The 13,864-nt window shown below is 46.8% G+C and overlaps 1 protein-coding gene across 3 annotated transcripts in view; it reads left to right on the top strand.

Annotated features, from left to right (window-relative positions):
• Nucleotides 1-13,864, top strand: part of MAPK8IP3 (mitogen-activated protein kinase 8 interacting protein 3) — a 47,335-nt gene that overhangs the window by 4,088 nt on the left and 29,383 nt on the right. For 2 of the 3 annotated variants that reach the window (XM_082671694.1, XM_082671693.1), the window contains exon 2: nt 11,840-11,960. In XM_082671694.1, coding sequence (XP_082527820.1) covers nt 11,840-11,960 — 121 coding nt within the window. Of the gene's footprint in view, nt 1-11,839; nt 11,961-13,457; nt 13,563-13,864 lie in introns of those variants that run through there. The other variant, XM_082671695.1, reaches the window with a different exon arrangement.

The raw sequence follows: 13,864 nt of genomic DNA, 5'->3' as shown, positions 1-13,864 counted from the left end.
CCAGGGATCAAACCTGTGTCCACTGTGGTGGAAGCGTGGAGTCCTAATCACTGGACCACCAGGCAAGTCCCAGGGCAGTTTTTTTCAATTGTTAACTTTTTTTACATGAAGCCATTAAGATTTGGTGCCCAGAGCTGCCTTTCCTCGTTGCCTCTAAATACTGGTCCATTATAGCTCTCTTACTAGAGTCACCAGGAGTACAACAGACTCTCCCTAAAAAATGGGAACAAATAGGCACAGAAGAGGGCTTGCCTGGTGGTGCAGTGGTTAAGAATCCACCTGCCAATGCAGAGAACATAGGTTCAAGCCCTGGTCAGGGAAGATCCCACATGCCGTGGAGCAGCTAAGCTCATGCACCACAACTACTGAGCCTACGCTCTAAAGCCCGCAAGCCACAACTACTGAGCCCACGTGCTGCAATTACTGAAGCCCACGCACCTAGAGCCCCTGCTCTGCAACAAGAGAAGCCACTGCCATGAGAAGCCAGCACACTGCACTGAAGAGTAGCCCCCACTCGCCGCAACTAGAGAAAGCCCGCACTCAGCAACAAAGAACCAATGCAGCCAAAATTAAATAAAAGTAAATTAAATTTAAAAAAACAAAAAACAAATAGGCACAGGAGAGCAGAGAGAGGCGCTTTCCAGCCAGAGAGAACAGAACATGCGGAATAAGCCCCACCGCCCTGCCAGGCTCACCCAGCAGGAACCCTTGGAACCCTCAAGGCCCTGTGGTGGCCGTTAGGCAGCGGGGCAGGGACTGGGGCAAGTTAGTTCTCCCAAAACTAGAATTTCTAAGTTAAATTTTAAATCTGTCTTTTTTTAAAGTTTCTGTTTTGGAATAATTTATAGAAAAATATAGAAATAATTTATGGACAATCTCACCCAGATTACCCAAGGTGAACGTTTTTCCACATTACTCTTCTCTCTCCATCTCCCTCCCTCCCTCCTGCTCTGCTAAGACCTGAGGGCTCCTGCAAGTCCTATGGTGTCCTCAGTTCCCTATCGGCTTCTCACTTTGTGCTTTTTACAACCTTGATGATGTGATATCACAGGCCAGTTATCTTGCAGGATGTCCCTTAGTTTGGCTTTCGTGTGACCTCATGACCAGTTGCAGGATGGAAGCTGGGGAGGGACACTCGTGTGGGGGGCAGGGTCCCTTTTCCCAAGGGTGGTCAGCAGCCAGACGGCTCATGTTACAGGCTTTTGCTCTGTTGAAAGTCAGGGCCCCAGGGGTCATCCTCACAACCTCCCATGTCCAGTGACTCACTAAGTCCTGGCCATTCTTTTGGCCTGATTTTTTTTTTTTTGTACTTTTTGTGCTTCTTTTTTATCTCCTTTGCTACCATCCTGGCTCGAGTCACCACTGTCATGCTGCTCCCCCAGCCACTTTCTCCCTCTCCCAACCCTTCTGTGGCATGAACTGGTCCGCAGGCAGGTCCCATCTCCCACTCTCTCTTGTTCGGTAACTCAGTCAACTAAGCATAGTGAGGGCCAGGCTTGCTGCCGGGGATGGGTCTGTGCTGCCCTGATGCAGGTGCTCGGATGGGGAGGTCCTGCCACACTGTCAGATGGTGAGAAAATGGCAACGTGGGATGGAGAGCGAAGGGTATGGATGGGAACAGAGGAAGGGACGCTCCCAGGAGGAGACCGCCTTCTCCCGGGGTCCCCAGCACCCACCCCCCCCAGCACCGCGTGCCCTGTCCCCTGCCCTTCCACTTCCTTCTGCCCCCTCTGCATGTACTTTTGCTGCGTACACCTGACTCCCTTGCGTCTAGCACCGTGACATTTAGATGTGGGTGCTCAAGTGAGTCCCTGTCACCCCAGAGTCCCCACGTGGGGGCTCTTTCCTGGTTAGCCAAGGGCAGTGTCCTTCTGGTTCTTTCAGCCCCAAGGCTGGTTCTTTTCTCTCTGACACATGTCCCACAGAGATGCCAGCTGCCTGTGCGTGTGCAGGTGAGGAAGGAGGGCAGCCTTTCTCTGCTTCCACGTGCTGCACCGAGCTGTTGGTTCCTGGAGGGCCGGAACCAACTTTCTGTGGTTTTCAGCCATCCATCTGTCCAACACAGCTCTGTGTGAGGACGGAAATTTCTGTTCTGCTGTGTGTCCACACAGGGCCACTGACACTTCACATGTGCCTCATGCAGTTTAGGATGAGTTTTTATTTTTATGTCATTTAAATTAATATAAGTTTATTTTTTAAAATTATTTATTTATTTATTTTTGGCTAGGTTGGGTCATCGTTGCTGTGCGTGGGCTTTCTCTAGTTGTGGCAAGCTGGGGCTACTCCTCATTGCGGTGCGGGGGCTTCTCATTGCAGTGGCTTTTCTTGTTGTGGAGCATGGGCTCTAGGCACACGGGCTTCAGTAGTTGTGGCGCGTAGGCTCAGTAGTTGTGGCTCCCGGGCTCTAGAGCGCAGGCTCAGTAATCGTGGTACACGGGCTTAGTTGCTCCGCGGCGTGTGGGATCTTCCCAGACCAGGGCTTGAACCCGTGTCCCCTGCATTGGCAGGCAGATTCCCAACCACTGCACCACCGGGGAATTCCTTAAATTAAGTTTAAATACCCACACGTGGCTGTGGCTAAGGTACTGGGCAGTGTAGCCGTGGACGGTCTAGCTCAGTCACTGTTCTGTAAGGACAGGCAGTAAATGTTTCTTTGACCTGTTACATAACGTCAGGCAAGAAAGGAAGATGCTTAAAAGTTGGGGTGTTTTTCTTCAGTGAACATGTTCTAGAAAGCGGGGAGACCCCAAAGTGTAGTGGGTTTTGAAACAGGAGAATAGAAGAAAATATTGTGAGATGAGGAAAAAGAAAAAAAGCATTGCAGCTATTTAGGAAACAACAGAGAGGTGATGAAATTCTTGAAAGGCTGAGAAGAGGTCTGGAGGGAAATCCCAGCACCTAGAAAGCAGCTAGTGCTTACGGCGCACCATGAAATCTTCGACCATAGGCTTCAGTTCTGTTCTGTTCTTTCTTTGTAACAACTTTGTTGAGGTCAGTGCACTAAGCTGTACATATTTGAAGTGTGCAATTTGGTGAGTTTTAACACGTCTACACCCGAAAAAACATCCTCACAATCAAGATGATGATCTCCATCGTCCCCAAAGTTTCCTTGTGGCCCTCAATACTCTCTCCCCGCTTCCCCCATCCCTAGGTAACCACGGTCTGCTTTCTGTCACTGTAGATTGATTTGCATTTTCTAGAACCTTATATAAACTGAATCCTGTAGTGTACACTCTTTTTTTGACTGGCTCCTCTCACACGGCATAATGATTTGAGATTACCCAGGTTGTTGCCGTTCTTTCATTCATCCGTTCATTGCTAGTGTAGCCTGCTGTGTGGGTGTCCATCCATCTCCTCTGGTGGAGCAGGAGCTCGCCGTCCACACCTGCGCCCTGTTTCTCGGGACCTTGGGAGGCTCCGGCGCAGCCTGTCCTGCATGCAGCTGCACACAGGGAGCCCCGCTGGAAGATGGTCAGGGAAACCAAGCGGTTAGAATCAGTTGGTGGCTGGCTAGCGCTTCCTAAGAAAGCATCCCTGTCACCAGGGTGGGAAAGGCTCGACCCAAGGAAAGGAAATATACACAGACACTTAGAGCCCGCGGAATCATAAGTCAGTTACCTTCTTTTGAATGCCTCTCATGGGCAAGAGATTTGGGGAATGCCAAGATCAGTGGAGTGGACCTCCATTGGCGGGGTTTGTGAGACAGGGGTCAGGGCATTTGGATTCTGATTATCTACAGTGGTGGGTTCAAGGTGATGCCTTTTGTTCAAGTTCTCTGGGTGCCCTTCCTTCCACTCAACTTCAGCTTGTGCTCCTGCTCCCTGACCTTCCCACGCCGGCCTCTTACCTCTTCCTTCTCTCAGTGAATTGGACCCAGATCCAGGCGGGATCCCATGGATTCTGCCCAAGCTTGTGGCCTCGGGTCTTCAGTGTACGCTTCTGGACAGCGAGACCCTGTGTCCACCAAAGGGCGACCATGGGCATCCTCAGGTCTCTCCTGTTAAATGGAGTGAGAGGGATGTAGAAGCCAGGTGGATTAGGAAGTTGAAGAAATCAGTGTAAACTGCTAAGAATGCTTCAGAGATGGACTTCCCTGGGCACAGTGGTTAAGAATCTGCCTGCCAGTGCAGGGGATATGGGTTCGAACCCTGGTCCAGGAAGATCCCACATGCTGTGGAGCAACTAAGTCCATGTGCCACAGTTACTGAGCCTGCGCTCTAGAGCCCGCAAGCCACAACTACTGAGCTCGCGTGCCACAACTACTGAAGCCCTTGCACCTAGAGCCTGTGCCCCACAATAAGAGAAGCCACCACAATGAGATGCCCACGCACCGCAATGAAGAGTAACCCCTGCTCACCACAACTAGAGAAAGCCCATGTGCAGCAGCGAAGACCCAATGCAGCCAAAAATAAATAAATAAATTAATTAATTAAAAAAAAGAATGCTTCAAAGAACACAGTCTAGTTAAGAATAACTTCTCCCAGGGAAATTTCTCCCAGGACGGGGCATTTATAGTTTTCATCTTATCTTCCTTTTTCTTATTTCCCTCCAGAACCAATCATGTCGTATATCATAAATAATATAATAAATGTAATGTATATTTTAAGATACAAAATATATATTAGTATCTAACATAAAATACTTAAATATGTAATATATTAAAATATGTATTTTTTACAGACATCTTTCCTATCTTACCAATTCTTTTTTTTTCTTTTTAATATTTATTTTATTTATTTGGTTGCGCTGGGTCTTAGTTGTGGCAGGTGGACTCCTTAGTTGCAGCTCACAGGCTCCTTTGTTGTGGCATGCGAACTCTTAGTTGTGGCCTGCGTGTGGGATCTGGTTCCCTGACCAGGGATCAAACCCGGCCCCCCTGCATTCGGAGCATGGAGTCTTAACCATTGAGCCACCAGGGAAGTCCCTATCTTACCAATTCTTGAAAATCGGTGTGAGTTAAACCAATGCCATTTGTTGGGATTCATCTCAGGCAGATGCTGAACCAGTGGTTCCTTTAACCGAAATGAGGAATCTATGCTTTTTAAAAAATGAATCCAACCTTGTTCTTGGGTTCCTGCATAGTGGCCTGATCTCAGACGTATGTCTAAAACTTGAATGCAGAAATGCCCTTCCCTCCCTCTCTGTCCACCTGCCCACACTGCATTTTAGATGTAAATGGTAACAGTCATGGAATATGGGAAAAAGCTGGGGAAAAAAACCTCTGAGGTTTGAGGTCTCATGAGTTTAGCACCCCTGTGAGCACCCAGTGAATATTTGATCATGATGGGAGTGACCGACAGGAGCAGGGAATTACCCATCCATAAAGGGCATCTCCCCTGGGAACAGCCTGTGCCCAGCACCCCAGTGCACCACTCTGCCTAAGATAAAAGACCCAAAAAGAGCATTTTTCTTTTGGACATTCACTCTACCCCCTCACCGCCAGGAAGGAATTACATGCAAAAGAACAAAATCTTTGATTCCTGTTTTATTTCTAACAATTCAGCCAGAATTGAATTATTTCCTATGTGTGACCCTGGCCTAAAGGACATATAAGAGGAAAGGATTGGATTTAATGTCTTAATTTACCTTGCCTTTAATTAAAATAGCCTTCAATTATGAAAGTTACCAGAATTCTAATGATTATGTTATAAAAGAGTGTTTACCTAGTAATCTCTCTTGCATTCTGGGATTAGGAATGCTGGCTTCTGTTGTCTTAATTTTATATTTGACATGAAAAGTCAGTTTATTTCTTTTTTAAAAAATAAATTTATTTATTTTTGGCTGCGTTGGGTATTCGTTGCTGCACGCAGGCTTTTTCTAGTTGCAGCGAGCAGGGGCTACTCTTCATTGCAGTGCACAGACTTATTGCAGTGGCTTCTCTTGTTGCAGAGCACGGGCTGTAGGCACACGGGCTCAGTAGTTGTGGCTCGCAGGCTCTAGAGCGCAGGCTCAGTAGTGTGGTGCGCAGGCTTAGATGCTCTGTGGCATGTGGGATCTTCCCGGACCAGGGCTCAAACCTGTGTCCCCTGCATTGGCAGGCAGATTCCTAACCACTGTGCCACCAGGGAAGTCCTGAAAAAGTCAGTTTTATTTCTTAAGTTTGGTTTTATGCATTAGTTAGATAGAATGATCTCATTCCATGGGATATTGAGAAAAGCTTCCTCTGGTTCCTGGAGTTTTGGAAGTTCCCACACTCTCAGGTTACTTCAGTATGTACCTTGAAATTCACTAAAAAACAAATTCTGAAAACCAGTTGAATTTAATTTTAAAACAGAGCAATTTGTTAGTAAGAGGGAGGGGTAGAAGTATATCTTAAAAACAAAATCTAAAAAGGGAATCATGGGGGCTTCCTTGGTGGCACAGTGGTTGAGAGTCCACCTGCTGATGCAGGGGACACGGGTTCGTGCCCTGGTCCGGGAGGATCCCACATGCCGCGGACCGGCTAGGCCCGTGAGCCATGGCCGCTGAGCCTGCGCGTCCGGAGCCTGTGCTCCACAACGGGAGAGGCCACAACAGTGAGAGGCCCGCGTACTGCAAAAACAAAAAAAAAAGGGGGGAATCATGTAGTAGATTGGTATTTAGCAGTAAGAATCAGGTATTTCCTAGCTCAGTGTTCATGTTAAGACACCTGGTACCTTTTCCTCAATTGTTAGTTGCTCCTCATTGCTCTTCGGGAGGCTCAAAAGATTTGTTGTGAGGTGGCCTTAAACCTCTGTGTGTTATCAGGTGCTAAGTGACATTTTGACTAGACTCGGTTAGACAGATGACAATTCCAGACAAACTCAAATCTGTAGTGCATGTAATTGGCGTGTGTACGAGTTTTTCACTTTGGCATGTCTCGGACGGTAGATTCCTTCTGTTTCACAGTCCAGCAACAGGCAGACCCACTCAACCCAAATGCTGTTAAAAATTTTATTCTTCTCATTTCCATTCATACTGGATAAATTGAATTGGACAAATTCAATAGAAGTTGAAAAATGTTTAGCTTTCTTTTGGACGACTTCCTTATAGAGATAACTTACCCTGTCCCCCACCACTGAAAATTCTTGATTCTCTTAAATCTAAAGTAAATGATCTGTAAATAAAAATATTTTCTGCTTCCTTGAAAACATCTATTGTTTTGTGACTCTAACCCAGTTACTAGAGTTCCTTCCTGACACCTCCCCCGCCACAGCTGCCCCCCTCGTTTTGGAGGAGAACTTGTATTTTCCTCACTTATTCATTTAACCACCAACCACAAAGCCCCTGCTTTATTCCATCAACTACTCCTTACTTGTCCAGGTGATTCTTACTTCATCCCAAGTCTAGCCCCAAGCATTTCCTCATAAAAAGCAATGATTAAAAAAAAAAAAAAAAAAGCAATGATTAAATATCTGTTTAGTCTTGGCCAGGCACTGGTCCTTCACGTTATTTATCCCTCATAATATTTGATGAAGGTGGCATTGCATCTTCCATTTCAGTTAAACAGTTAGCTTGCATTTCTGTTAACTAAAATTACTGTAATAACGTTGAAAGAGTTTTTTCAGGAGGGGAAGAAAGAGGATGCCTTTTAAGCTGTAGAATAGCATATTGTGTTTGTGATGTTTTCGTGGACTTGGAGCCCCTGAGATGCCCCCTAGTCAGCTCTGTCTGGTTCGATGCTGTCCCTCAAGGTAGCGGGGAAGAGCTGTTCTTCCCCAAATGCCAAGTGCGGTGGTCGCCAACCTGCAGAGCCTGCAGTGTCCCGGTGTCCCAGTGTGTGATCCAGCCCAGCAGGGAAGCTGAGGGCTGGCCCTTTAGTATGCTGGTGGTCCCTTGTGGGTTCCTTGGGGCTTTTTGTTCATCTGGGGAGTTGCTGCCACGTGATTGTGATCGTGATCACTCACACCCCTTGTCTGCAGATGGTTACTGATGACTGACCATTCCCATCACAGGACTGTCCCTTGGCTCCAGGATTCCTTGTGGCCTGGGAACCACAACTGTCCTGTGCGTTCATGTCTCCCTGCCACTTGGGGTGCCCTCTGCCTTTGGCCTTGAGGACATACATGTACACAGCTTACCTAGATGTTTTCTCTCTCAGTTAATGTCTCAGTATTTCCTAGGGCTGAAAGGCCTTACAATATCATAACATCAGAGGATTTCTGCATGTCACCTGGTTTGGGGCCAACTTCGTCGGGGATCTCAAAGCATATCGGTTGTTTTATGGCATGACAAAGCTTTTTGGGACTCTCATCTACATTGGATTTTAACGATCACCTATCAGGACAGATTTAGGAACATCTGTCTGACCTTCTTAAGAATCTGGAGGAATTCCCTGGCGGTCCAGTGGTTAAGACTCCACGCTTCCACTGCAGGGCCCATGGGTTTGATCCCTGGTCAGGGAACTAAGATCCCACATGCTGCGTGGGGCAGCCAGTCATCTTTCATCTAGAAATCTTTTTAGCTGGCTCTCAGCTATGAAATGCAGGTAATATGATGAAATACCGATGGGAATTCTAGAGAAATGGTGTTAGCACCACAGAACGCTTTTCTTTGTGTAAAACTTTGGTTCTCCAGCTTGGAGGTAGGACAGGGCTCAGTTTACAGAAAGGGAGCATTTTCCATCCTCCAGCCCCAGTCGCCCCATCATTCAGCTCTTCACTGGCTCAAGATGAGCTTTCCATTCAGCCCAAGTCCAGCCCTGAGCATTTTGTCATGAAAAACAGGGACCCTTCCTGAGGACCAGAGAACTGATGCTTTCTGACAGGCAAAATGTTGATTCAAAAAATAAATATATAAGTGATTCAGGATGATTCTCAACTTAATCTAGAACAATTCACAAGTGGGAGTAACCAAGAAAATACTGAAAAGGAAGAGTTAAGAGGGTAAATGTATATCAGCTATTAAAAGATGCTATTACACTACAAGTTTAAAAAAACCTTTGGGGACTTCCCTGGTGGCGCAGTTGAGAATCTGCCTGCCAATGCAGGGGACACGGGTTCGAGCCCTGGTCTGGGAAGATCCCACATGCCGCGGAGCAATTAGGCCCGTGAGCCACAGCTACTGAGCCTGCGCGTCTGGAGCCTGTGCTCTGCAACAAGAGAGGCTACGACAGTGAGAGGCCTGCACACCGCGATGAAGAGTGGGCCCCGCTCGCCACAACTGGAGAAAGCCCTCGCACAGAAACGAAGACCCAACACAGCCAAAAATAAATAAATAATCAAATTTTTTTTAGAAAGTGATTAAAAAAACCTTTGGTTACTGGCTCAGAAATAGACCGAAATATGTCTTAGAAGGTACCATATCATAAAGGTAGCATTCAGAGCAATGAAGAAAGGGTAAATTATTAAGTAAATGGTGTAGAAGTAAGTAAACTACTGTACACACACAGACTACATCCTGGGAAAAGTACTTGCAGCGTAGAAGACAAATTCTTGAATGGGTCTAATAAGTCCTTACAAATTGTTAAGAAAAATAACCTGTAGTAGAAAATCGGACAAAGGACATAATGAGCTGTTAGATGTAGTGTATATGACTAATGAATTTATTCAGTCTCACTAGTAATCCAGGAGCTGAAAATTAAGACAGTTATGCTCTGCTGTTTTCCCACCTGTCGGGTTGGCAGCACAGAGGCCATGGGGGCTCCGGGAAGGGCGCCACCCGACCTGGGGGGTGTGGGCTGGGGTGCCTGTCTGGCCTGGGGAGCAGGATGCCACTGGGCAGATACACAAGTAGTAACAATAATAACGGACGTTTTAAAGCAGCCTGAAAGTCCAACAGGAGGCGATCAGTTGAGTAAACTATGCTCTGCAGACACACACCGACAGGGGAACACACAACTGTTAGAAGTAGGAGTGGCAGAGCACAGTTCTCAGTGTGGAGAGACATTTCCAGTGTAAACGAGTGAATAAGTCAGGTCACGATACCGTGTACAAAATGATGGCACATCCGCTCCACACACACACATGTCTGGAAGAATGTCACCCAATTTTAACTGACCCTCTCTGGTTGGTAGAATTATGGTTTTGTTGTTGTTGTTTCTTAACCATTGATAGCATGGCAGAATTACGTTTTTTTAAAAGTATTATTTTCACTTAACACTCTCTTCTGATTTTTCTACAAAAGAATATGTTTATATCATTCTTTTAATTTTTTTTAAGTAATAGGAATTAAAATTACCCAAGTTAAATAATTTCTTTACCAGCCAATTAATAGCATTTGTTTATTCTTCATATGCTGGTCATGGCCACAGTCATTCAAAACCGCTTACTTTAAATTTTTGTGCCGCTGCACCATTTGTGTGCATTTTCCTGGCAATGGGGCGGGTGTTCTTCATTTTAGTTAAGTTGTGAGTGATGTCATCAATACAGATTTTCTTTCTGATGCACCCCCGCCCGCTCCCGCCCCGGTTGTTTTTGCCCTCTGTCACTGCACTGGGTGAGTCATCCTTTGGGCAGGAGCCCCAGTGCTTTTCAGCACAAAGACCTCTGAGAAGCCGCTGTAGGAAGAAGCGTCTCTGGGGCCCAGAGTTGGGGTGGGGGACTGGGTGCAGTTTTTACAGGAAATACAGCTATGGCCACCATGAACTCATTGCCTCTCCCAGACACCCAAAACCTGGAACCAACAGCCCGTTTTATATTCCCATCTTCTGCGACACTGTTAGTGTCTTAAGAACCCAGCTGACATTTATGCTTCCTACAAATGAAATTTCTAATATTTCCATTTTGTACGCTGTAAAATCAAGGTGTTAACAGTTCCCATCAGGGCTGTTGCAGGGCTGTGGCCTTCAGGCCATCACCTAGCCAAGGGGGGGGGGGGCGCGGTTTGCTGCCCAGTGCCCATCCCCCCAGACCCTGCCTTTACCCTGGGCTGTCAGTGTTAACCTAGGTCTCCTCCTAAGAACATTTAGGATTTTCTTTTATTTTACAAAGTGCTTTCTTTTCACTTGATTCGATAGTAATTTTGCTCAGAAACTTACCATATAAAGTGCAGGTTCCAAATCTAGGCCAACAACCCCCCATCTTGTTTTTAAAAGAATCGGAACAGTACTATGCATTGCCGATTACTCCACGAAGGATGGCTTCCTGAACTGAGCAGTGACTGAGATACAGGTTAAGAGGAAAGTACACCTGGCCTCTTTATTTTTATTTTTGAAAATTAGAGACTTTTTTTTTTTTAATTTATTTTTGGCTGCATTGGGTCTTTGTTGTTGCGCGCGGGCTTTCTCTAGTTGCAGCGAGTGGGGGCTACTCTTTGTTGTGGTGCATGGGCTTCTCATTGCGGTGGCTTCTCTTGTTGTGGAGCACGGGCTCTAGGCGTGCGGGCTTCAGTACTTGTGGCACGCGGGCTCTAGAGCGCAGGCTCAGTAGTTGTGGTGCACAGGCTTAGTTGCTCTGCGGCATGTGGGATCTTCCCAGACCAGGGATCAAACCCATATCCCCTGCATTGGCAGGCAGATTCTTAACCACTGCGCCACCAGGGAAGTCCACACCTGGCCTCTTGTAGATGTGCAGTGTTGAGAGGAATAATATTACTCCATTGCCTAAGGACCAGCTACATAATTTGTGGGGCTCAGTGCAAAACTGGAAATGGGGGCCCCTTGTTCAAAAACTATTAAGAATTTCAAGATTAAAGCCAGCGTGTGTAGGCTTTTCCAACTTCAGGGCCCCGGGTGACTGGCGGATAGCTGGTTAGAAGGCTGTGGTATCTACTGTTGGGAAGCTCTCCACAGGGCTGTGGCGGGTGGTGGACGGGAAGGGAAGCCGGCTCTGGGGTGCAGAAACCACATTCTGGGCCTGAGCGTGAGCCCTTCTGAGGGGCTGCTGTCATCTGACTGTCCCACATTCATGACGCCTGCTGTTTTTCTTCCTTGCACGTATAGAAATTTATTGAGTTTGAAGATGCCTTGGAACAAGAGAAGAAAGAGCTACAAACCCAGGTGGAACACTACGACTTTCAGACCCGCCAGCTGGAACTGAAGGCCAAAAACTACGCAGATCAGAGTAAGTCGCTAGCCCGGAGAGATGAAATTGCATTTTGAATGCATTTGTTGTTCTCAGACCAACCCAGCTGGGAGGGATGTTGAGAGCCTTTGATAAAAAGAGAGTGAGAAAACCCAAGGAGAGCCTTATCTTACTTTCATTGTGATTCCCTCAATAATTTGTTTTCTATCTTTACACTGCTCTGTATTTCCGTAAATGGCCTCAAATCCTTTGTGGAAATAAATAAAATTTATAAATAAGGCCCCTCTGATGACAGAGCACTTTTGCTTAGTGTTGCAGTCTGACCCAAAATTCACAGATCTGTGAACTTTGTGTGGCCCTTTAGGACAGAGCTCCTGGCTGCTGTCTGGGGCTCCTGTCTGTGAGCTGCTTGAGGAGCGGGTGCTCTTTTGTGACCTGAAAGTTGGGCCCAACAATGGTGCCCCTGTAATGACAGTTCCTAGGGGGCACTCATGGCCGACCAGGGTGCCTATGGGAACACCCTGTCCCTTTACAAGGAGAGACGAGGAAAGGGTTTTGTGTTGTTTTGTTTTTGTTTTTTGGTTTTTTTAAAATAAGAACTATTATTTTACCTTTAGAAGTCTTTGTTTAAACTATATTCTCAAAGTTATAACGACCCTGTAATTTCAGTTTTCTGTAATTAGTGGTTTTGATGGTTGAGACCTAGTTTGCTGCTTTACCTCATTACCTTGGATAACAGGTGCCTTCATTCCTCTGGAAAGTTAAGATCATATTAAAAAAAAAAAAAAAAAAAGAGGGACTTCCCTGGTGGTGCAGTGGTTACGAATCCGCCTGCCGATTCAGGTGATGGGTTCGAGCCCTGGTCTGGGGAGATCCCACATGCCACAGAGCAGCTAAGCCCGTGCACCACAACTACTGAGCCTGTGCTGTAGAGCCCACAAGCCACAATTACTGAGCCTGCGTGCCACAACTACTGAAGCCCGCTCACCTAGAGCCCATGCTCCCAACAAGAGAAGCCACCACAATGAGAAGCCTGCGCACCGCAACGAAGAGTAGCCCCCACTTGCTGCAACTAGAGAAAGCCTGCTTGCAGCAATGAAGACCCAACGCATCCAAAAATAAAATTTAATTAATTAATTTAAAAAAAAAATGGTTTGATGGTTGGGTCTATCCGTATCCCAAACCAAAACTGGAAACCCATTTTGCTAAAGCCAATACCCCCCGAGTGTTGTAGGTGAGCACAGCTAGTGGCAACACAAACACACACAAACATGCTAGTCTTTGTGGAGCAGAGGCAAACCGAAAGGCCCATTTTAGTTTTGCATAGATCCACCCTTTCTATAACTACACAGAATCCTTAATATTCCCTTTGCTTAGAATAATTTTCATGTGAAACCTTTTCATCTTTTCTTAGAAGGAAAACATGTAAACTCCAAGGTACAGTCTGAAGTTTTCCATTTGGTCAGCATCAGGGGCAAGGACTGAGGAGAGGGGAGAACAAGGCTGCTGTGTGTCCTGTCTCGCTCTGTACAGAGTTCAACAGAACTGACGTTGGAACAAAGGGCCACAGATGCAAGGTGTCTGAGGCCCGCAGCATGCTGGCTCCGTGGCTTGGCTGTCCAGTTAGCCCGTGGCACTCAGGTGCTTCCCTGTGCCTCTTGGTCAGAGCACACGTGGTGGGGACCATCCTGGGTGTCACAGGGGTGACACAGCTGCCAGCCCAGAGGTGGCACGATCGTGACTTGGTCTTTCCAGCCCCTGGTCCGTGTGAGGGACACCTGTGTTTTCCATCCTGTGTTCAGATATTCTTCTCTTTAGTGTGTCTCAGAGGCTGCTTACTTCTGAATTCTGCCTCTGTCCACAAGCCACCTGCTCGTTCCTTGTCTACATGTGACACAACGTGACTTAGACATAGAGAGCAAGGCTTGTGTGAGTTTTACCCA

Source organism: Grampus griseus, assembly GCF_964374135.1.
Source record: "Grampus griseus genome assembly, chromosome: 14".
Taxonomy (NCBI): Eukaryota; Metazoa; Chordata; class Mammalia; order Artiodactyla; family Delphinidae; genus Grampus; species Grampus griseus.
The sequence above is the reverse complement of the archived record's forward strand: the minus strand, read 5'-3'. Positions and strand labels throughout refer to the sequence as shown.